General features: G+C 38.2%; 2 protein-coding genes across 4 annotated transcripts; one reads left to right on the top strand and one right to left on the bottom strand.

The window, feature by feature from the left end:
* Window positions 1-3,246: 3,246 nt before the first annotated feature.
* Window positions 3,247-5,130, top strand: LOC145764406 (zinc finger MYM-type protein 1-like). Its single transcript, XM_082576022.1, has one exon. It carries the CDS (start codon window positions 3,247-3,249, stop codon window positions 5,128-5,130), a length of 1,884 nt encoding a protein of 627 aa, XP_082432148.1.
* Window positions 5,131-11,029: 5,899 nt separating this feature from the next.
* Window positions 11,030-24,880, bottom strand: LOC145764705 (histone H4 transcription factor-like). Of its 3 annotated transcripts, XM_082576359.1 has the most exons (15): window positions 24,733-24,880; window positions 24,317-24,516; window positions 23,910-24,013; window positions 22,329-22,454; window positions 19,011-19,119; window positions 18,505-18,684; window positions 17,859-17,936; window positions 17,275-17,395; window positions 16,716-16,854; window positions 16,056-16,180; window positions 15,423-15,527; window positions 14,754-14,905; window positions 14,167-14,260; window positions 13,320-13,366; window positions 11,030-12,361 (listed from the first exon to the last, which is right to left on the bottom strand). In XM_082576359.1, exons 2-15 carry the CDS (start codon window positions 24,471-24,473, stop codon window positions 11,961-11,963), a joined length of 1,938 nt encoding a protein of 645 aa, XP_082432485.1. In that variant the 5' UTR covers window positions 24,474-24,516; window positions 24,733-24,880; the 3' UTR covers window positions 11,030-11,960. The 3 variants fall into 3 exon arrangements, with proteins under 3 accessions (XP_082432485.1, XP_082432484.1, XP_082432486.1); XM_082576358.1 differs by lacking the exon at window positions 24,733-24,880 and having other exon boundaries at window positions 24,317-24,530; XM_082576360.1 differs by lacking the exon at window positions 24,733-24,880 and having other exon boundaries at window positions 14,170-14,260; window positions 24,317-24,530.
* Window positions 24,881-25,167: the final 287 nt, after the last annotated feature.

The following is a 25,167-nucleotide window of genomic DNA, read 5'->3' as shown; positions in this document are numbered from 1 at the left end:
TGGGAGACAATTGATTATCGTGATCACGCAGGGCGTGAACTGGAAGACGATCGATTCGCCATTGAAATGCATTGGGCAAAAGCTTCGTTGGGGGGCTGTCTTCGAACAACGATTGCGCGCATATTGAATAAGATATAAAAATGAAAGTTAGCACTTCAATAAACAGTAACATGTTCTTTTAATTGTTTGTCGTTTAATGTTTTTATCATTGCAAATAAACTTTTGATAATGGTTTGAATTTGGTCAAGTTTAGGTGGCCACCAGATGGAGCTAGTAGTAGTTTGGGACTTGGTATTAATTTAGTTGGTTAGATCTATGCTTGTGCTTTTCAACGATAGCAAATGTGTTGAAATTGAGCAAGAAATGAATAAATGGGAGACAATTAATTATCGTGAACATGCAAGGCGTGAACTGGAAGACGATCGATTCGCCATTGAAATGCATTGGGCAAAAGCTTCGTTGGGGGGCTGTCTTCGAACCACGATTGCGCGCATATTGAATAAGATATAAAAATGGAAGTTAGCACTTCAATAAACAGTAACTTCTTCTTCTTCAACAGATTGATCATGTTTGATCAGCTGTGATCTCCCTTATGAACTGCCTCCATTTTGTTCTGTCCTTTGTAAAAATGAAAGTTAGCACTTCAATAAACAGTAACTTCTTCTTCTTCAACAGATTGATCATGTTTGATCAGCTGTGATCTCCCTTATGAACTGCCTCCATTTTGTTCTGTCCTTTGTTTTTATTAGTGTTTCCGGTATGCTTTTTATTCCTGTAATTTGCTTGATATTGTCAAAATATTTCATTTTTTGTCGTCCTTTTGTTCGTTTTCCTTGCACCATCCCAGTCAACATTGAATTTTCCAACGCGGTGCTTCTTGCTATGTGTCCGAAATATCTCAATTTTCTGAGGTTAATGTTATTAATCAGACTCCATTTATCGTTTATTTGTTGGGAAACAAATTCATTTGTTTTTCTTTCCATCCAGCTGATGCGTAATAGTCTTCTGTGACACCACGTAACAGTAACAGTAACATGTTCTTTTAATTGGTTGTCGTTTAATGTTTTTATCATTGCAAATAAACTTTTGATAATGGTTTGAATTTGGTCAAGTTTAGGTGGCCACCAGATGGAGCTAGTAGTATTTTGGGACTTGGTATTAACTTAGTTGGTTAGATCTATGCTTGTGCTTTTCAACGATAGCAAATCTGTTGAAATTGTGCAAGAAATGAATAAATGGGAGACAATTAATTATCGTGAACATGCAAGGCGTGAACTGGAAGACGATCGATTCGCCATTGCATGCATTGGCCAAAAGCTTCGTTTGGGGGCTGTCTTCGAACAACGATTGCTCGTATATTAAATAAGGTATAAATTAAGTAAGGTACAACAAATCAATAAATGGGAGACAATTTCCTTCTGGTGTGTTTCATTGCATTTCCACCCCGCATTTCCTTTTTCATAATAGTCCATTCCAATGTGTGTGACGTCATCATTTTGTCCGGTTGACCAACAGGGCGTCTTGTGGAAGAGCACCCAGGCCCGGATTTAGGGGGGGGCAGAGGGGGCAGGTGCCCCGGGCCCCCCATTTAGAAGGGCCCCCCGACGAAGAAAAAAATGTGATTTAGTGTTATTATTATTTTTTCTTTCAACCATTAAAGTTTCTGCATAATGCCTCCCTCTTCTTCCAAAGTTTATTTTTAGTCACAAGGTGGCGACTGAGCTTGGCGTTAAGGCATTAGCAACGGTGTGGGTGACTTTCAAGTTATCTTGTGTAGTCTTCTAAGTTACTTTATTTTTATGGCGATATGAATATTGTTGGTTTCATAATCTCAGTCCCGAATTATTCCTAATTGTTTATAGCCTACACTGTTTCTGACCCTTTACGTAGCCTTTGTTTACATCGCAAGTTTCGGTCGACTGCGTTGCCCTTCCCAAAATAAGCTTTATGCAATTTCCCGGATGTTGTCATCGCCATGAGGTTGATTTTTGATGGCGAGGCGGAAGATTCGAACGCAGCTTTTTTGGGGTTTAAATGTTTATTATTGTGGAAGTCATACAGTATGTAAGTAGCCTACACTCTTCATCTAATGTTTATATTTCTATTTGAATAAGACATCAATAACTGATTGATATCGGATTTCTAGCCTACTGATAGATTAATGCAGATGTAATTGCCTGCTGGATTCGTGGGAACTGAAATGACTGCTGGTGCTACTGCTTAATAAATCATATATCATTTTCGTTTGGTAACCCTATGCTGGCCTACTCCATTACTAGAGCTCAGTTCATAAATTTGTAACTTTGGATGGTGCTTAACTAATAACTAGCCCTCCTATTCCACGCCCTGCAAGCTCTCTGGTCTCAGTGGACCTAAACCCTGTTAATTTTCTCGATTCTGCAGTGTGTTGGGTCCCCTTTATTGCATTCTCTCTGTTTAATGTATGTGCGGTCCGCATAGCTACTATTGGTAGCCAAATGGAATCAGTAACTCAACCTGTGGTGGTTACAAATATGATAGCACTTTTTCTAGTTTTTTTTTATCACTCAAGCTTTATATCGTTTTTGTTTAGAGAGTATATATTTTAACCTTGAGTATGCCACGGAAAATTCAGCTTTCAGGAGCTCAGAAAAGAAAAATTTCCAAGGAATCAAGTGAAAAAAATGCTGCAATTGTTGCAAAGACAAAACGTCTCACAGATTTTTTCTCTCTGCAAAACATACAAGATACTGGTACCAGTACTGAACAGTTTGAACTTGAAGTGCATATTCCTGAAACCGCATCCACATCCTCAAGTACATTTGCAGACAACCAAGGTGACTTAACAAAACAAGGTGAAGATAGTGGTGATTTGCAATATAGTGGCACCCCTTCTGCAGATACTTTTCCTGATCAGGATAGTGAAGTCTCACGGTACGATCCTGATCCAGCTATGTGGTTTCCTGTCACAGAAAAGTGTGTATTCCATTGGTCAACTGCCATCACACCAGTATGTCAAAACAAAAATGACTTTGATTCTTATCCTGAATCCAGCCGTTACTATGAATCAGGTCAAAGTTGTCGATATTTTAAAAACACCATGTTTTTTCTACACATGACAATGGTGAACCAAATTTAAGAAAATGGCTCCTTTACAGCACATCAAAAGGGGCTGTCTATTGTTTTTACTGTACTTTAATGCGTACCAACCAGGACAAATTTTCAAAAAAGGATGGTTTTAGAAACTGGAAAAAAGCAGAGGAAAAAATGAAATGCCATGAAAAAGGTCAACGACACAGAGAAAGTGTGCTAAAGTTCACCCTTCGATGTAGCGCTTCTTCCCATGTTGACAAGCAGTTAGAAAAAGAAGAGCAAGAAAACAGGAAATATTGGTATGAAGTGCTTCACCGTGTTGTGGCTGTCATACTTTTCTTAAGTGAGAGAGGCTTGGCATTTAGGGGTGATGATGAGAAAATAGGATCCAAGCACAATGGCAACTTTTTAGGAATCGTCGAACTTATTGCACAGTTTGATCCATTCCTTATGGGTCATATTAAGAAGTATGGCAATTGTGGAAGTGGTAGGCAGTCCTATTTGTCATCAACCATTTTTGAAGAATTTATTTTGTTGATAGCAAAAAAGGTTAGAAAATACATTGTGGCAGAACTCAAAGCTGGAAAGTATTTTTCAGTTTCAGTGGATTCAACACCAGATTTAGCACATGTTGACCAGTTAACCGTCATTGTACGTTACGTGGTTTCAGGTAAACCAGTTGAAAGATTTTTAACCTTTTTGCAGACTGGCTCTCACAAAGCTGAAGTTCTGTCTTCATCTCTTCTAGAGTTTCTCGAAAGAGAAGAAATCAGTTTTGATGATTGTCGAGGACAATCTTATGATAATGCTAGCAATATGTCTGGCTGCTATGCAGGTATGCAGGCAAGGCTTAAAAACAAGAACTCAAAAGCCATTTTTATCCCGTGTGCTGCACATTCCCTAAATCTTGTAGGGCAGGCTGCTGCATCATGCTGTGTTGAGGCAGTGTCTTACTTTGGCTTTATCCAGAGCTTGTACACATTTTTCTCTGCGTCAACGAAGAGATGGGAGGTGTTGGTTAAGTCTCTAGAAGGAAATGGAAGTGCACTATCGGTTAAACCACTGTCAGCTACTCGTTGGTCAGCAAGAGCTGATGCTACTATAGCCCTTGTGAATGGATACAACTCCATTAAAAATGCTCTTGAGAATATTGAAAATAACCTGGAACAAAAGCCAGAAGCAAGACATGAAGCTTGTTCATTGAGGGACAAAATGGACTGTCTGGAAATTGCTCTGCTAGCTAATTTGTGGAACATAGTCCTTGTACGTTTCAACAGCACCAATAAAGCACTCCAAGGTGTTAATATTGACCTGAAAGTAGTGGTGGATTTGATAGACTCTCTTGAAAAATTTGTACAATCCATCCGAGATAGGTTTGATGAGTTGGAAAAGGTTGCTGGAAACTTATGTACCAGTATGGTGTATAGATCAGGCAGAAACAGACAGAAAACAAGGAACAAGCGGTTCGATGAAGACGCATCAACAACCTCAGAAGAGGTTGTTTTTACACCAAGAGAAAAATTCAGATGTGAAGTTTTCAATGTTATTTTAGATCAGCTCTCTGTTGCTTTAAAACAGCGCAGAGCAGCGTACCAAGTGGTGCATGATAGGTTCAACGTACTAGTTAACTTATGCAATCTGAGTGTTCCAGAGATAAAAAGTGAGGCAAAGAAACTAACAAGCTTTTATCCGGGAGACCTTACCAGTGTCTTTGTTGAAGAAGCTGTTCAATTTGCAGCTTTTGCCAAGCTCAGGTCATGCCTTGCCCCTTTGCAGCAAGCAGTTTTGTTGCATGATGAAGGTTTATGTGATACATTTCCAGGTGTTAACATTGCCCTTAGAATTTACTTGAGTATGATGGTAACAAGCTGTTCTGGTGAAAGATCTTTCAGCAAATTGGCACTGATAAAAAATCACCTGAGAAGCACAATGAGTCATGAAAGGCTAAGTTCTCTGTGCCTACTGAATATTGAAAGCAGTGTCCTTAAAATGGTGGAATTTAATGAATTAATCAGAGATTTTGTGGATGCTAAATGTAGAAAGAAAGAGTGTTTTTAGATATTTTGCAGGTGCAGTAAAATGGGATGTGTGACAGAATTCCTAATTTCACTTGCTTAGTAGGCTACATTGCACAGTAATTGCAGTAGCCTAGTTGTTTCAGATTATAAAAATTATATGCAGCAAACAATTTTATTGAGTTTCACTGATTTCAGAAAGCTGTGTTTTATTGTTGTTTGCTTTTTATAGTTGTGAAGTTTCATAATACAAATAACTTGATTGTGATTTATTTTCCCCTTTGCACAGTGTTCATTAGTAGTAAACTGTGTAAAGTGCAAGTTAAATCTGCCTTAACGTAATGCATCTTAGCCTATATCTAGTGATACTGTCTCTAGTCTACAGTAACTGAACAGTGAACACTTGACTGGTTTCATAGTTTGATTGTTTTGTTTACTTTGACCAACATCACTCACTGCTTTAAAAAGCTTATCTTTTTTGTACTGTATAATGGACACCAATTCCATCCTACATAGGCTACTAAGTTTCTGAAACTAATGTGCGCTCTCTTATCCATGGATGCATTTTTGTTGATTAGTTGGACATAGATGTAGCGTTCTCGTCAGCTGTGTGTTAACCTACGCCTACTAGTTAGATTATGTAGATATTCTTTGGTTTGTCGACTTCATTGCTTTATTCGTGTTATTGTAGGCTATACTGTTTATGATTAATATGACTTAATTTGCCTTGTATGACCTCAAATTCATAATTGTTTAGCGTAGCACACAATTTATGAACTGCAGACGTAGTAACGGTTTTTCACGGGGCCTCCCGATCTAAAAGTGCCCCGGGCCCCCCATCAGCTAAATCCGGCCCTGAGAGCACCCAAAACTGTTGGTGTTTTATATAAAGCCTAGATGTTGAAATTTGGCTATAATCCGATCATATATAATACGGTATTTAAATAAAAATCGTATCTGCTTTGAGACCCTTGAAATATATTGGAGTAATAATTAACGCTTCTACCTGATGATAAAGACATGAAACGACAATTACGGTCATTGTATTGTTCTGAAAACATGTTAAAAGCAAGGTTTTCCAAACGTTTGATTGCTGTTAAAAATGTGTTGTTTCGTTCCTATTGTATGCCTTTATATGCCTGTCAACTATGGTGTAACTATCTTCTATCCTTACGTGTTGGATACAATAATTGTTACAGAATGTTGTTTAATCTGCAGAGACGATGCAGCATCACCTCTGCATTCGTTGATAACAATATCACCATTTTTCAAGCTTTCATTTGTAAAAAATTATATCAGTTTGTAACCCGCTGTAACTTGTCTTCCAACAAATGGATATATGAACTAATGCGAACAGACTGTTACTCTCAATCTTTGTATTTGGTACATTACGACTCAGCTCTTCGGAGTTGAGTATCTGCTTTGTTTCTACTTTCATCTTGAGTCTGATGCAAATAAATAAAAAAAAAATGTCATATATATATGGATACTCTTATTTTGACTCTGAATCTACCTTCATTTAAAAAAATTGACAATGATTTCATTTGTCTTAACAGGTTTATGCTATAATAATTTACACTTTAATTGGAACATTTTGCAATTTATATACAATGGATAATTCTGTAATGTCATTGAAAAAAATTAGGTTTTCCCAGTTGTCTCTGCAAGAAAAACTTAGCATCAAAGCACAAGGAAGACCCACTCCAAACCTTGACATTTCCCAATCATCCACCAGTAGAGGTAACCCTTATGCAAGGAAGTTTAACAGAAATGTGTATGATGATCATGACTGGCTGTGTGGCTGCAACAGTGAAAATGCTTTCTTTTGCTTTCCCTGTTTACTGTTTGGTGGAGATCAAGAACATTCCTGGACCAAAGTAGGTGTGAAAGACCTGAAACATCTCAGTAGAAAGACAGAGAAGCATAGTAGATCAACTTTCCACATGAACAATACTTTGAGTCTTTCAGTGCTTGGCAGAGTTAATATTGCTACACTTATAGATTCTGGATATCAACTCTCCATTACTAAACATAATGAAGAAGTAACGAAGAACAGAACAGTATTGTCAAAGATTATAGATTGTATAAAATTTTGTGGCAGATTTGAATTGCCATTAAGGGGACATGATGAAAGTCAAGGCTCAAAAAATCCTGGTGTGTTCATGGGGTTAATTGATTTTGCTTCCAATCTTGACTCACGCTTCCAAAATCATTTTAATTCTGCAAAGGTATTCAAAGGTACATCCAAAACTATTCAAAATGAGCTTTTGGAAACGATTCTTGAGCTTTGCAAAAGCAAAATTAAAGAAGAAATATCACAGTCTGAATTTGTAGCAATCATGTGTGATGAAACTACTGACGTCTCAGAGAAGACACAGATGGTGATTGTACTACGGTATGAAAGTCATGGGAAGCCTGTTGAAAGACTTTGGGTTTTTTTTAATCCTGCTAACCAGACAGCAGAAGCTCTGTCTTCAATCCTATTTCAGGAACTTAAAGTTTTGCTTGGGAGCAATACATCCAAACTTGTAGCACAAACTTATGATGGTGCTGCTGCTATGAGTGGTGCAAGAAATGGTGTGCAATCAAGAATCAAGCAAGTATATAGCAATGCACACTTTGTCCATTGTTATGCACACCAGCTAAACTTGGTTATACAAAAAGCCACTTCGCAGAATACCAGTGTCAGAGTCTTTTTTAACAGTCTTTCGGGAATCCCAAGTTTTTTCTCCAAATCTCCTCAAAGAATGGCTGCTTTGGACCAAGTTGCTCAAAGGCGTATTCCTCGCCCATCAGCAACACGATGGAATTTTAAAAGCAGGACGGTGAATGCTGTATCGGAGGTAAAAGACGCACTTATAGAATGCTGCTCAACTTTGGAACAAAGCAACTCTTCGGTGACTGGCTTTGCTGCTGCTGGTATAAAACGAATGCTCATAGATCCAAAATTTGTGTTTTGGTTAGATTTCTTTTCGAAAATCATGCCTCATGTTGACATACTGTTTGCTCAGCTGCAGTCTGTGGAGCTTGAGTCATTCAAAGTGCAGTGCTCTCTGGATAATTTTCTGTCAGCAATACAAAGAATAAGGGAAGGCATTGCTGCAGACAATGAGTCACCTTCACCCACACGGAGAATGCCTGAATCCCAAATCATTGATGCTAAAGAAGTATGTGATGTTGTCTTAATGCAGTGTCAAGAAAGGTTCAAGTTCACCAATCATCTTGAAGCAAGCACTTTATTTAATTTGAAAAATGCTTCACAATATGCAAGACAGTTTCCAGAAAAAGCTTTAGAAAAATGTTGTGAAGCATACCCTATGTTAATCAAAGACAAGCTCAAACCGGAGCTGTCTGTTCTCTATTCTAGAAATGACATGCATTCAGTGAGTGGACTTGTGCAGCTGCTTTCGTTGCTAAACCTGGAAGAAATGCAATCAACTTTTTCTGAAGTAATAAAGCTAGCTAAAATTCTACTTACCACTCCAATGTCAACAGCAGAACCAGAACGTTGCTTTTCATCACTGAAAAGGATTAAAACCTTTTCCCGCAGCACCATGTGTACTGAAAGACTTTCTGCATTAGCCATGGTGTCAATAGAAAATCGCTTAATAACTGAAACCAAAGATTTCAACGAGAGGGTAATTGACCATTTTGCCATGGCAAAAAGTCGCCGAATGGAATTCATCTATAAATAAAGGTCCGCTGTCCTTTATATGTGATGCTCAGTAATGTGTAGCAAAGAGTAAATGTGGCACCTATGGCTTGAGCGAGATCAATGGTTATAATTACAATATGTGTGTGTGTATTTGTTTGTTTTTGTAATGTTAGGTTCAGTCGTGTTCTCATTGCTTTAAGAATTGGCGCTCCAATTGTTTCTGGAATGAGGAGGCGACTGATTCTTAACTAATTCATCTAGTACTTGTTTTAAAGTGTCAGGTTTGGTGGCCGTGCTTAACTATATTTATCGATGCATATACCGCAATATTAGATCCTTTCATGCACGTCTTAAACCATTAAGGTTTTGCCACCTTTTCCTTTTGTTGGTTTTGTTACTGTATTTCTTTTTTACAATATCATTTCTTTTGCATTCTGTCAAAGAAAAATAATTTGAATTGAACTGAATTATACTTGCCATCCAGTGGGCATTTATACTTGTGATAGAATTGCGATTTTGTCTTCGTCCTTCTGTATTGTGATACATGCAGGGTTGCTAGCTGGCTTCAGCTGGCAAAAGATAATTTTTGTAGGAAAGAATAAAAAATGTTAACTTCCAAGCATTTTTAGTTCTGGAGCAGTGGGTGCATACATGCAGGGTGCTCCAAAAAAGATGTAGCTACGGTTATACTACATGTATACTGCAATATACTGTGTGTGTGCGAAGATTATGTACTTTGTAATGAGATCGTTTTTAACTGCAAAAAGTCGTTTGCTATGTATTTTCTAACTAATCACTTAAAGTTAAATTTAAATCCAATTTCACGGCTCAACGGAAGTCAAATCCAATTTGTAGATAGCGTCAGATACTTGGGTGTATTTCTTGACACGGCAATGTGTGATGACAAGGATATAAACCGACAAGTACGATCATTATACTGTTTTACCAATAAATTAAAATTTTACAAGAGCTCCAGTGAAGTTAAAAATGTTCTCTTCCGTTCATATTGTACCCCAATGTATGCATGTCACCATGGGAAAATTATCACCAACGTGAATTAATCGCTTGCGTGTTGCATTCAATAATGCATTTAGAATTATTCACCATTTGCCCAAACATTATAGCGTAGGCTACGTGAACATCAAGTCTTGTGTAACATTGTATGTCATATAACATTTGATGCATTACAACGGAAAAGGGCCTTTTTTTTGTTGGGTAATGTGAATCATCGTCAAACTCTATTGTTGATTCCCTGATAAGGTATGACTGCTATCGTAACTCAAACTACCTCCTTCATTATAATACCACTATGTAGGCTATGCCGTTACCTAGCCTTGATGGCTGCTATGGCACAGCAGTGATATCAACATTCTAAAGTTTAAATTTCTTTTTATAGTTGGGTGTTTGAACAGATTAAGTATGATATTTCATTTTGAATATTGATTTTTGTTTCGCATGTTTAATTTGTGTGATATGGATCGCATGATCTGAAATGGACGATTGATTAATAAATTTATTGCTTACTTCAGCGTCATTCCTGTGAATGTACTTCTGTTTGTCTTTTGTTTCTGTGTATTTTTTTTGTGTGGATCGTATGTGGACAATCGTGTCCGATGCCGGCGATCGACAATAAATATTTGCAGACAACAAACTGAGCGAACTATTGAGAAAACGACGAAGTGCATAGAACATAGTTTGATTTGTATTTAGCACTGATTTTGAATATAAAAATTTGAAATATTAGTATTTTTCAAGCTCTACAGCAGCATTTTTGACTGTTATTCCACTCCCAAATTTCTTTTGAAAATGCTCTCAAAATGCACCAAATTAAATGTAATTGTAAAAAATTTTCTGGGGGAGGCCCCCCAGACCCCCCGCCGTGGGTGTCGCCTTCGGCGACACGCCCGCAAGGTTCGCCTGATATCGCCCTCCAACAATTCTTGGATATGCTGCCTTGCAGCCCCCCCAATTCAGGAGGCCACCAGCCGCCACTGCATACAGTCGTTGATGCGACCCGACCTGGAAGCGAACCACTATGAGGTGATCAGGACCAGTGACGTGCGGTAACCATTTTTTAGAAAGTTTAAAACGCATGCTAAATTTTCAGTGATTTGATCATATCTGTTCACTTTGATTTGATATAATCAATCTCAACAGCAGTTGAGCAAACTTCGTATTTAAAGTCTGAAAAGTGAACGCCCAAAAAAAAAAAAAAAAACGGTCACCGTACGCCAGTGACCAGGGCTACTTGTTTCTACGCCGCTAGCATCAGAACAAGAAGTTTGAAACAATAAATATATTTGAAGCAAGATAACGAAAATAAATCAGCATAGTTCTTGTGAAGTTGGATAATAAGCAATATAGGCTTCAGCATGAGGAAGATGTCATGGTTCTGACCAGGATCGTTGAGATAATTTGGGCCCAGTTTCCTTCGTTCTCAGGTCCCTCACAATGACTCCAAAAGTACCCCTTGATCACAACTGTCAGTGCTGATGGTTCTGGGAGTACAAGAGCGCCACAAAGTTGCATTCACTTATCTGCAGGGTTAAAAAAAAACTACAATCTATGCGGTACTTAAGTTTCTCGGCTGTTGAGTGTAGAGAGAGAATAGACAACAATAGATATATGTTTTAGGAATGGCTTGCGTGAAGGCTACACCGGTATGGTTAGCGCAGTACTTGCTGTTCTACAGTGAGTCGTCAGTCTTATGCTGACGCCAAGTAGATCGCTCGTGATAAACAGAACCTAAACGCTGTCAACTTTTAAAACTGTTTTCAGACACAAACACTGGCCTGCAATCCTGCATCGCCGACCACCATGGCACAACAGGTATCACAATATCGTCAATGACAACGCTTGGGCGGTAGACAGCGACTTTGATATTCTCCATGAGCCACAGTGAGCGAAAATAGCAGCAACACAAGCAACGAAAAGTTTGAATTAAAATTTTCTCGCAGTAAACAAAGCTACTGGAAATATAAAAGCGAGAAGAATATGATGGCATTGTGTGACCAAATAACTAAAATCAACTGACAATATAGGAAAGGCTTTTCACTTTCATGTTGTTTCAGCATCTTATGGCACTGCAATTCTTTCACAAATACCAAAAGTTGCCATTTTTTTCATCGCTTCTGTGTATTGTATGGTACCTTAAAAGCTTGAATAAAGCCTTTATTTTGGCACTATATTAAGTCAATTTGCCAACTATCTTTGGGTCATCAACAGCCAGGTGAAATTCCACTTGATAGAGCGTCACGTTTTGAAGCACTGACGAGGCAATATGTGACTGACTTCATCTCCCCAGGTCCTTTTCCCTGCACCAGGTAATACTTTTCTCCATCCACCATGACGGAGATCAACTCCCCGTTAGGGTCACTTGCCAAAGTTCCATCCACCAACGCCAGATGGTCACTGCTTTGGCTCATTCCTGCTGAAGCATCTGAGGCGACACCAGTTTTCACTGATTGTTCAGACACAAGGGAAGCATCTTGCGTCGAGTGGCAGGGAGAGCAGTCAGTCTTGTTTCGAGGTTTTATGTTTTGTTCAACACACTCTACAGGTGGCAGTTGCTTCATCGTTGTAGATGATGATGGTACGGCCTCGGAACCATTCGGTGAATCTGACAATCAAAACTTAAATTAATGAAATTACTTCAATTGACAACTTAACTTTTTAAAACACGCAATCAAAGCTAAATTTAGCCGACCGATTCGGATTCTTTTTTTTTAACCCTACAGCACGTACACATCAGCCAATAATTTTAATATGGTGTTGGTACTAACATGACAACGAAAGTCCGAACACGAGAACCGACTAACCACTCGAAAAGTTGTTGGTGTTTACTAAATTGGGAAAGCCGAAGCCGATTCTAAAGTGGCCCAAGTCAAAAAAAGTGATTTTGAGACCATTGAGTTTAAAGATTCATGCTATGATAAAAGAGGTCACTGAAGGTTTTCAATCTTTATTTTTATAAAGATTGCAAGCCTTCAGTGACATATTTCATCATAGCACGAGTCTTTTTTCGTAGAAACTCTATGCAACTCTTGTTTGTTTGTTTATCTTTATCCTGCATTGCGGGAAAGCGGACTTGAGCGCTATGCATCGGTGTGCGCCTTCCGACGTACACCTGACCCACGCTGCAGCCGACGGCAATGTCAGTTTCCGGTTGTCTACTCTACTTATGACTTAAATTTGGTACTACCCATTATTCGAAATCGTTCACTAGGTAGAGGCAATTATCGTAAAGTTTCTTGCCCAGAGAAACAACAGCAAGTGCGGGTGGCTGGAGTCGAACATGCAGGCTCTCGACTGCGAGCCCAACGCGCTAACCACTCGGCCACGGCTGCCGACAACTCATATTTTATCATAGCTACTCAATGATTTCAAAATCACTTTTTTTGACTTGGTCCACTTTAGAATCAGCTATCCCAATTGTCAATATTGAGACATTCACAAGCAGAATTCTGCGACGGTAATCCATTGGCTTTATTGATGCCATCATGCCAAACTTTTTCGTTACCAATGTATATTCAAAATGAGTTCATGTAGTTTATATGGTGGACAAATATTCAGCTTACCTCCTTGCACCACAGGAGCTTCTAAATCAATGTCTTCCAATGACGCACTGAAAATTGGGCTTGGTTTTAATAAAGTTGAAAATATCTACGGTAATAGGCTACCTTTAGTTTTAACGTACCACGTAGGCTAGTTCATTACATACTACAAATGGAAAATCACCACGCTAGATGTTACTTTATATATGGTAATAATGCGATCTGTCTATTGTACGTTTACTACGATGAGGAGACCTTAAAGTCGAAACAATGGTGTCCTATTTGCAGTAATCATATATATAAATAGTTAAATTAGATCAAGCCTATTAAAACAGAAATAGTGGAGAAATGGAGCGATTTTGACTTAAATTTTTGAACTGATATATTTGAAACACTCTCTAAATCACGCGGGTTCGAACATGTTGCATTCTTCGATGGGATGCTGGTTAACATGTTGCCTTATATGGAAGTCGATGGAAGTGATCTTTATTCACCACAACATCCTTCTCTCGTGTCATGGGCAATCCAATTGAGAGTTGAAGACATGACTCCCTTTTCACACTTTAATTTCTTAGCATTTGCGTTTACATTCCCTTGACCACTCGCAAGGTACTGGCATACTTGAAGGTGGACACGAAGATTGGCTTTCTTGCATTTAACCACTTAATCTGAACTTTCAAACACCCAAAATGAACTCATGGATTGTTGGACGGTTGTTAAAACTGGCATGGTGGGAGGAAATGCCGTCACAGATATTTCAAAGATCTCAAATCTTAATTGCAAAATACATTTCGTCAGTAAATCAACTAGGTCTAACGGTATCCAAAGATATGCATCGTTGATAAAAAATTAACGTTATACTATTCTCTACCACCTTGTAGAAGGACGCATTGCTGCCTTGTTGTATGGCACTCTTTTCTTGCTCAACCTCTTTGTGTTGCGCGATCGTGGATTGGATTTGTTCCCTGCAAACAAATTTTTGCGTTCATCAATAAACTGGTTGTTTCTTTGTGGAAATGTCATCAGATGCTGTTATGATACAATACTGTTATGGGACATGTTTCATAACAGCGTAATACAATTCAATTTAAAAAGAAATACAACTATATGCAAGTTGATTGACTTAAAGAAATAAGGAAAGAGGCTGTTTAAACATCATATGTCGCACCAGGGAGATGTTATATAAATTGACAACAGGGTCATGGACTATTTGTCAAATCGCTCTTGCTGTAAATCGGGAAGCCGATATCAACTCCAGCTAACTGGGAAAGTAGCCGAGGTCTGCTAACCTTGCACTTTCTATTGCGGCTATCCAACCGGACCCTTCGATACCAAGTATGACCCTATCGTTTTTTAACGTAAAAACAAAGCAGCTATGGCAAATCGTTTCGTTGGCAAAAAGACTTTCTAAATAAGAAAATAACGTCAACAAACATTTTTTTGTTACTTTTCACTCACTTTGGTTTTGAGCCTTCTGCAGAATCAACGATGCGGATCGTGTTGTGATGGTGGAAGATGAGAAAGACTTACTCGGAAGTTTGCGCTTCCTTTGTGGGAAGCTCTTGGCTTTCGCAGTTCGCCTTTTGTCATTGGATTGACCAACAGCGTCCCTGAAAACAGAACACTAGTTTTTCCTGTGATTGCAGTCCATCTTGTACTGTTTCTCGAAAGTATCGACGTCTAACTATCTCGGACGAACTATCATACGCAAACAAATAACTTTGTTTTGAATCTCCACCAGAACTCAGACTTCAAAATAAACTAGCAATGTAAACGCCCACGTAGCTGCGGCACTGAAATGATTGAAGTTATTACCGAAACTCAAGTTAGCAATGGCTCGCGCAAGGTTGTCGTCGAAAAGGGCATGGATTCAAAACCTGACTTAGAATTCATTTTTTTAATTTTGCATTAAGGCTACACAAGTGAGGCATGCAACACAACTGACAAGTTTTCAAAGTAGGAATTCTATCCCAAAAATAGAAATCTTTTGTTTAGCAATGAAAAGACTTCTAGCTACTGTCATTTAGCAACTACCCAGACAGCAAATCAACCGTGTTTTTACATTGGGACGGTTTGCAGACGTTGAATCAATGTAAAAAACGGTTAATTTGCTGTCTGGTAACTTACGTTGGTGTGGGGGCAGGGTCATCCACCATCAATTCCTCTGTCAACTCAACGCTTTCGAAACGGAAGGTTTGCAGACGGAAGTAGCCGTCGTCGCATTCCTTGTACCTGCACAGACGTCAACAAAGTGAGTCAAGCAATACCTTATAAATATGGTGATGATCGAAATGCTTGTTGTTTCAAAAATTGTCTCGAGCTATGGCAGGCAAACCGGGGGACCGAATGAATTTTGAGGTTGATATTATATCATCGAATTAATCATGAGTTGGCATCTGGTGAGACTTTTACTGAAGTCACTATGTTGCATTCTCAAAAATTCTTTTACTCCACGTGGCATCAGAATGATGCGAAACTTTTCGGTACTTGCAGTTTTCAAGGTTTATTTTGCACTTGGTTCAACATGCCCCACAAAATGGTTTGGCAACTTTGAAAGAAAAACGCATTTCAAAAACATCAAGGCGTTGCAAATCACATTTAAAAGATCAAATCTCGAAAACAGAAAGAACTAGAGATACGCCACTTTTCGAAAAAATCGTACGACAACTTCAAAAGCACAAAAATAAACAAATTCGATTCTTGGCTTTGCTACTGTTTTTGTTGTAAGCTCGAACTATGTTAGAAAGCCACAATTCTCACTTGAATCTCGAGTGTCCTGGAGGCCACTGGAAGTTATGAGCAGTTCGAAGATGATGAGTCAACTGGAAGCCAACCCCATATTTCTTGGAGCACAGGTGGCAAGCGTAGCACTTCCCTTTTCCAATCTGGAATGAGATGCAAAAGTTAATGTATCAACGCCACGAGTTAAATTGGAAGGTAATGCCGTGACTGCCGTGTATTCTGAGGCAAGTAGTGTAAGTTAATGTAGTTTTGATGACCTGATGCTCTTTGAATATACAGTATATGGTTCATCGGACTCAAGATAATCTATCTAACAAATACCGTTGAATAGACCATTGATGCCACCAACAATTTCTTTTCCCATAGAGTGTTGGTAGTTTACTTCGTTGAACAAGTATGAGGTACATTCACTTACACATACAAAATTAAGTTATAGGTTTTAACATTGTTTTGAATTAACATAATCCTGCTAACAAAAGTTGTTTGTTTTGCATCGTTTTAGCGTCGCTAGACGTTTTTGCTGACTGAGAAACAGGATCTAAAGTTTATGACTTCCAACTACCGTGGTTTGACTTTCCAACTATAAACAGCACTCGACAAGCGTAGGGAAGGCCGTCTAACAGGCATTAAACTAGACTAGAGCCATGTCTAAGTGTGAATACATCCAAAAGTACTCACCATGTGCTTTGTTCTAAAATGATGACGCAAGTTCTGTAGCGATCGCACGGCGTAGTCGCACCCTTCCACGTGGCATCGATAGGACAAGTCGCTTTGATGGAAGGTCAGATGCACTTGAAGGTCGTATGAGGTTTTTGATCTGGAAAAGTTTTGATTTTCAAGTTCTTTGGTTGTACTACGGTAAGACATGATAACTGCACTTTAAATAGTTCAACCAAGCTGAAATTAATTGAAAAAGCAACTTTTTCTGTGATCATGAACTACAACGGTACTTACGAGTGAATGGTTTAAAACAACCGACAGTGGCAGCACATGCTGCTGCTGCCTATCAGTTCAATGATGGAGCTACTAGCACTTTGGTTGGCAGACCTTTATTACTGTTATTAACTTTAGCAATACCGGTGTCCTTGAGCGAATTTTGATGTTAAGGAAATGTGAGAATTGAAAGCCACTAACTAAGAGGTGTGTACTCCTCTAAAGTTTAAACAAATGTTACACCATAAATATTGAACAAAATGAGTAATTGAGTATATATATAAGGTAATGTGCAGTACGGTACTTGTATTGGCAGTACTGGCAAGCGAAGGGCCTTTCGTCGGAATGCTTGTAGCGCATGTGGTGCTTCAGTCCAGATGGGTTAGGGCAGGTCATGGCACACTTGGGGCATTTGTAGTGGTTTACTGGGAAATAACAAGACACCCGATAAGAACAGTAACAGAGGTTCCATGCTGCTTTTCATTTTTGTTGCCAAACTACTCGCGGATTCGTCAATCCATTTGAATGATAATTTCAAAGTCATTCACAAAGGCTAAAAACTTGTATAGTCATTTTCTTTATAAATTGTTTCCACACAGTTACGCAATGTTGTATACAGAAATGTGCGGCTACTTCGGTTATTCCACAACACCCTATTGGCTTAGTGAGCAGCGGTTCAGAACTGGAGTATCAACTTTAGTAAACAGCAAGATATCTTTCAATATGTTGAATAATGAATAGCTTGCTATTATAATACCGTTAAAGGCTGTTGGGTCGGGCCAAAATATTATATTGATTAAAAGAAACGTCGCACCCCACAGTGACAAGTACTTGGTAATGATAAGACACTGGATGTAGTAGAAAATTCTTAAGCGAACCGATGCATACCATGATGGCGCATGTGGTCTTTCAGCAACCGTTCTGTGGCGAATGTTCTAGAACAATGAGTGCATTGGAAGCAGTGACCTAAGCAAAAATAAACATGATGAGTCATGAAATGTATTGTGGCAAATGCATATCACAAATGAAACAGGAACATGTCGACATCAGGTGTTTTGCTGCATGCTGCTCTTTGTGTAATTATTTTTGTCACCTCCCTTAGTCATACGTGATAATTGACATAGATTTTCACTCAAGCATAGACACAATTTTATTTTAAAATTCCTCGCCCTCACATTCTCACAAGATTATTTTCATCTTGTGATTAAGGGGTTTTCTTTTTTCTAATTCAATTTTTACTTTGGATCTGGTCCTGGAGATGCTTCGGCAATACTTTGCATGCACCCAGGCAATACTTTGCATGCCTTGTCAGATTTCGTTGTGTATTACATAATCCACGAGTTCATATTTATCGGCATAGTATCGTAATGTTAATATTAATAATATCTTATATGTAATATTAACGGTATATGATAATATCAGCACAGTATCACAGTCATGGTATTGTAATGTTTCTATTAATCAATGACCTATAGTATATATCACTATCACTAGAAGCAACCAAAGTATTTACATACAACAAGTTTCCTCCTACTTTCAATATTGGTCTGTCTCTTCATGTGGTCTGTGAACTTGGTGCGGTTGACATACAAGTTGCCGCACCAAGGACAAGCATAGCATCGCTCCTTGGTGTGCGAGCGAAGATGCTCTCGAAGCTTGAACCTGCCAATGCTGGTCTTGTTTGAGTTCCTTGTCTCGTAACTGTAATTGCAACCTGAGAAAATGTTGACAATATTGAGAAAGACTCCATTACTTGTGTTATGTTAGAAATTTCAAGGGTTGGGTTCTAATATTTTATCTACACATCTGTGCTCTAATACTTCACCTATCTCACTAAAGTGACTAAATCGAGATGTATCTAACAATGAGGAACATTATAGTGACTCAACTGAGGAACATTATAGAAGTAACTAAACCGAGATGTACCTAACAATGAGGAACATTATAGAAATAGTTGTTGATTTAAAATGAAAAATGAAATGAACAATTGAACATGGTATAACTATGAAACATGTAAAAAGCATAGCTTTCAATGCTTACCTTCCCAGTGACACACAAATCCATTCTGTTGTTTTCCAACCAGTTCCTCCTCAGCAAAGATAGCATGGTTATAGACATGCATGTAAAACTGATCAGGAATGTCGAATAACTGTAACGAGAATAAGGCTTGTTTGCACACCAGTTCATCTTTACACTACTTCAATTATTGGAATAAAGCAAAATAATCCTAGCCTACATCAAAAAACATAACAAAGTAAAACATCAGCATTTGAACACATTAGGTTTAGTAAGCTGTGAGAAATAATTATCCAACATCTAATTAAGACCAACTGCATGTGGCAGATAGGGAGAGACATTGTAATAGAAATAATTTTAACAACATGGTGGTATATAACCGACATTGCATGAATCACGTACAATCGTACATAGTCGATTTGTCGGAATGGCCCGTTGAGTCCGATTCAGTGAGTCCGATTTGGTGAGTCCGATTCGGTGAGTCCGATCCCTTAACGGGGGACTTTTTCATTTTTTTTTTTAAATTATTGGGTACCGTAGTCTAATTATCATTGCCGTTTTAGGGTTAGGGGTTAGAGGTTAGGAACTCACCGAATCGGACTCACCAAATAGTAGCAGACCCTCGATTTGTGGTGCAATTCCTATAGGTTCAATAACTTATTATACGGTACAACTAACTGAATGAATCATGCATAAAAATTTATTTGTAAATTCATTAAGTTGTACATTAATGAAATTGATCAAGCTATTCGTTAAGCTAAAGTAGTCATCTACATTATTAACTAACTTCGACTCAAAAACAGGTGTATTGTTTAACATGGCTACTGGAAATAAAATGTTGTGACTGATATTAGGCTAAAGTTCAGTTCTGTTTACTTTGTTGTGTTGACCAATAAACAAATATATACAAAACACAAATGATTAACATAACATGGTTGGTACCGAAAGGTCACCAAAGTCAGTTGCCACCCAAACATTAACCAAAACACCAAAATTATACACTAAACCTCAGCATAATAAAAAAAAAAAACATCAAGTCCATCTAACTTTTATGAGATTTTTTTGTCTACCGTACAATAATAGATCTGTATGTTTTGTCAATGTCACATACAGGATCACACCTAATCAGTGTTGTACGCGTCATTGAAATAATTTGACGGCGTCAGCGCAAATTGCCTAAAAACTTTGCGGCGTAAAGGACTGCGTAAGCTCTTAAAGAAATTGACGGCGTCAGCGTCAGCGCTAATTTCTAGCACTATTTTTTGCCAGCGTCTCATAAAACGAAAATATTTCAACCAAGTTCAGGCTAACAATAGCTATAAATAAAGAGCAGGTATTATGTTTTGAGACTGTATTGTAATTAGCTGCTCAGCCTATTAGTTATTTCCTTGCAGAAAAACAAGCATTTCAAAACGTTTGTCTGACAATCTGCTGCGTTTGAGACGCATATTCAGGGGCGCCAGAGCAATTTTTGACTGGATGGGCACTGGGCAGGAGTATAAAAAAAGGGCACTTTTGTTGCTGAAAGGCCAATTTTTTTTGTAAGTTTTAAGATAAGATATAGCGATAATGCTCATCTATCAGCTCATTATCGAGTAATGATACAAGTGTCCGCTATACAAAGAACAATGGCACGGAAGGGCATCATGCTATTTTATAATGATGTAATATAACTTACTGTGATGGAGAATTTTGTGTCGAGAATATTATTTTGAGGCAAAATAGAATATTATAATTAGGCTAAAAGCGGATAGCATAAATTTTTATATTGCAAAGTGTGCAGTAGCTTACTGCTTACATGACCTTAAAATGGCACCATTGCCCCCTCTTCCCTCCCCATCCACAGAAATTTGAGGGCAGGGGGGCATCCGCTCCCCCTGCTTCCGGCGCCCCTGCGCATATTGTCATTTCCAAGTGAAAACATGTGTTCCACAGCAGCGCTGGTTGGTATTGGTGTGTTGTATTTCAAAAACAAGTTGAAAGCGTTTAGTCGGAAAGGTATTACTGTTCCAAGCGTGCTGTGATAGTTTAGTATGTATACATCTTTTAACGAGGTCCACTGCACCAACATCGCTCTTTTCAGGGGCATAGAGCCGTCACCTACTCACCTCCGAGATAACACGGTGGTGACGATAGAGCTCTTGAAATAAAGTATATTCAACGTCCGCGATGCCATTCATAGATTTTTTGCATTTTGTCTCTGATCTCTCGTTCTCAATACATGGGTGATCACCATTTGGCAAACTTCTTCTGCATGTATTCCAGAGAGCCATTCCAACCAACGCAAAAGCCGTTAATTCAGATGAGTCGCGCTGGCCAGAATACATTGTGACACTCTTATTGTGAAACGAGATTTTCCATGAAAACAAAAAATGACTTAGCGCTTGACGCTTAAAATCGGCAAAATAGTTGACGGCGTCAAATGTCAAATGAAAAATAAACTGACTGCGCTAGCCTCAGCGTCAACAAAAAGTTGACGCCGTCAAATGACGCCGTCAAATTGACGGCGTCAACGTACAACACTGCACCTAATGGTTGAAGAGTTAGACCAAGGGTGAGCACTGAGCAACCTATGGCCCGAAGACAACTTTTGTACAGCCCACGACAACATTCAAAAGTGCTCCATGTATCCGGCCAGTGACCGCATTCAAATTGGTGTTTTTCCGGGCCGGCTAGATGTATTTTATGCTGTATATATATCTCTTATATGTACCAACATGTTTTTCATGCTACAAAAATCAGTGGCCGAGTAGTTGGTGCCTTTGCCTCTAATGGTAGGTGTGGGTTCTATTCCAGACTGCATTTTACAATACACTTCAAAAACGATATTAACAATACCTTGTGTGAGCCAATTTAGTGACTCTAAATACTTCATCGATGTTACTATAAAACTGTCAATTTTTTTCGTATTCTGGTTTACGTCCGGGGGCTGAGGATTTAGATTAAGTAGACAAGAAGGCAAGAAAGCCAACCTTCGTGTTCACCTTTAGATATGCCTATGGGTGTCCTGTCAAGAACACAGTCGCATGCTCTTAGTGGACTAGTGGTGTTGAACCAGTGCCCTTTTGAGTAGCAAGCCAGATACGACATACATTATACAAGTGGCTGCAAATATTGTCCACCCCGATAGCTCAGTTGGTTAGTGACTTTGTGAACAAAAAAGGTTAAGGACTGCTCTCCGGCAACAAGACTTCAATCAGTCAATCTCGATGACCGGCCCTGCGTCACTTTGCGTCAGTGGTTCAAAGCCTTTACAAGTATGCGAAAAAGCTTTCAAAGAAGCTTTCCCAATTCCCAGTCCGAGGATAAAAATTCAATCAATCAATATATATAGCTACTCACCATAAAACAATCCGTCCACTCACAACGAAACCCATCTGGCAGTTCAGGAATTATGTTTCTATTGTGCAGTGCTCGACATTCTCCAAGTTCTTCTTTTTTCAGACAAAGCATTCCCCACCACTTGACCTACGGTACCATAAAAGAATGGTAGAAAACGATAATTGTCCTGATGAACACCCAAACTTTTCAGTATTCATAAAAGAATGGCATAAATAATAACCAGAAAATTTGTGAACTTTGTATCTAGTCAATAGCACAATGCTTTATAAGCATTAGACCTATCAGCGCGACATCCACCAAGAAGATCAAATTTGATTAAAGACCTAAAAGCATAATAATTCTGATGCAAAATAACAAAATGGTGCAATTTTTAACTTTTAGTGCTGTAGCTAAAATAAGTGTTCACTTAACGCTCCTCCCCATTACAGATCTTAAACAAAATAAAACAAAACTAAAACAAACCAATCAGCAAAAAATACAACAAAATCATGTGGAGAAACTGAAAAAGGTGATGAATAAGAAATATGAACAAGGAACAGATGATTATAAAATTAATTTGCATTCTTCTGGTGACTATTTACTAGGTTACCTCGTGATGTTCAAGATGATAACTAGCTTTTGTATTTCCGACGTTTCGTCAGTTAGCACGACTGACTTTATCAAGGTGGCTAAAACAGGTTAACACAACCTGTTCAGCAACGATGGCACAACACAAAAACATACTGATAAAATGAATAGAGTAAAGCAGCAAGAATCAGAATTAAAACACGCCACAAGATACCTAGAGGTTAAACTAAATGCGGTGAATGCCTAAAACCAGTAGGCTACTTTCCAACAGCGTAAATTTATCTATCTATTGGGCCACTGTCAAGAAACGTTGAAAAGACATCAGACAAGTTTTAGGCATTCACCGCATTTAGTTTAACCTCTAGGTATCTTGTGGCGTGTTTTAATTCTGATTCTTGCTGCTTTACCCTATTCATTTTATCAGTATGTTTTTGTGTTGTGCCATCGTTGCTGAACAGGTTGTGTTAACCTGTTTTAGCCACCTTGATAAAGTCAGTCGTGCTAACTGACGAAACGTCGGAAATACAAAAGCTAGTTAATAGTTATCATCTTGAACATCACGAGGTAACCTAGTAAATAGTCACCAGAAGAACGCAAATTCATTTTATTACCAAATGCCTGGTGAACAGTCTCTCTCTGTTTTTACTACGAACAGATGATTGTTAGGTAGTTTTGAAGAGTTGGTACAGCAAAGTAATGTAGCGCTTCTTGTACCATGCATCAGAATTACACTTTAACATCTATATTAGAATACTCAAGCAAAATCTTAAACCTCATAATAATAGGTGTCCATCTAACAACAGTAGCCTATACCTAATGAGAAACAGACAATTGGCTTAGCAACTAGTGAAATTTTAAAACAAACAAGTAACGACACATATGATAGACATGATAGACAAAAACTTCATTGGATTGAATATATAGTATTATTTAAAACAAAATACAATACACTAACAAAGCAACATAACATTTCAAACTCAAACGTTCTGTTGTGCATCACACAATTCAACTTACCTTTGTGTGGTATCCATGAAAATACAGATGTCGTAACAAACTGTTGTGGCAATTTGTTATGAAAGCACATTCATTCCATTTACAACATAATGGGGAATCAGACACTGAAAATATATATGAAAACAAGTAAAAACGGCTAAAACTTACCACAATTTACGGTACTATACCCGGTAGTACAATAAACGTACGGTACCGTAGGCTACCATACTAGCCTAACGCTTTGAGTCAAATTTTGCTACAGTTCATGACAATGCAAAAACAAGCTATAGTAATCAAACTTAAAATCAGTTGACTTTGACGATTTGCAGTTAAGTTTTTGCAACAGATCATAAACATTTGTCAATACGGATCTAAGCAACAGACACATCATTATACAATCAGTTAACGCAAAACATTTTCTAACTTACTTTGAAGTGTCTCCATGTTAGAACTTGTCTCATAGTGGCCATACAGATGTGTATAAAAGTCACTTAAATCAGTAAAAACTTGTCGACATTCGTTCCATTCACATTGGAGGTTAAGCTCTTCACTTTTAACACATTTCCGCCCATGGCGTCCAACCATTGCACGAACTTAAAATATTTTGAATAACTTTAATATCCCGTATCTAAAAAGAATTGATTTTGCTTCAACCTTTTTATTTTAAAATAAAGCAAAACTTTAAAACAAAATCAAAAACATAAATGCAGTTCAGTTTGATATTATTACGGACTAATAAAGTGAAAATAACACAATTTGCAAGAAACATAGAAGGGGTTTTCAAACAAGAGTTAATAGTACACAAACGTCATGACAATGTTAAAGTAACTACAAATGTTATTACCTTCAGAAAATTCAAAAAGTAAAGAAAATGTGGATTACCGGTACCACTCAACAAAAACCACTTTGGAAAAATTATTTAAAAGGACGAGATATCTGAGAAAATAGCCTAGGCCTAGCTCACTATCAAGAAAAAAGGTGGCAAAGAAAACTCCACAAAAATAACTGATAAGCAACTCATTAAAATTGTTTCCACCAAACGTCAAACATTTTGAGTGATTTTTCTTCTTACTATCTTCTGAAAAATTTGATAACTTTCAGCGCAGAGTTGCCAGATTTAAAAAAAAAAAGTAGCCAAAAAAGTAGCAAATTTGCTCCCAAAGTAGCCCAATTTATAGCAGGGGCGCGGAAACTATGTTTTCCAACTTCTGGGGGGCTTCGCCCCCCAGACCCCCCGTGAAGCGTTCTAACACTGACACAGCCACAATCTTTTGGATAT

Source organism: Aplidium turbinatum, chromosome 2, assembly GCF_918807975.1.
Source record: "Aplidium turbinatum chromosome 2, kaAplTurb1.1, whole genome shotgun sequence".
Lineage (NCBI taxonomy): Eukaryota > Metazoa > Chordata > Ascidiacea > Aplousobranchia > Polyclinidae > Aplidium > Aplidium turbinatum.
Note: the sequence above shows the minus strand (reverse complement) of the source record. Positions and strands in the feature narration are given on the sequence as shown.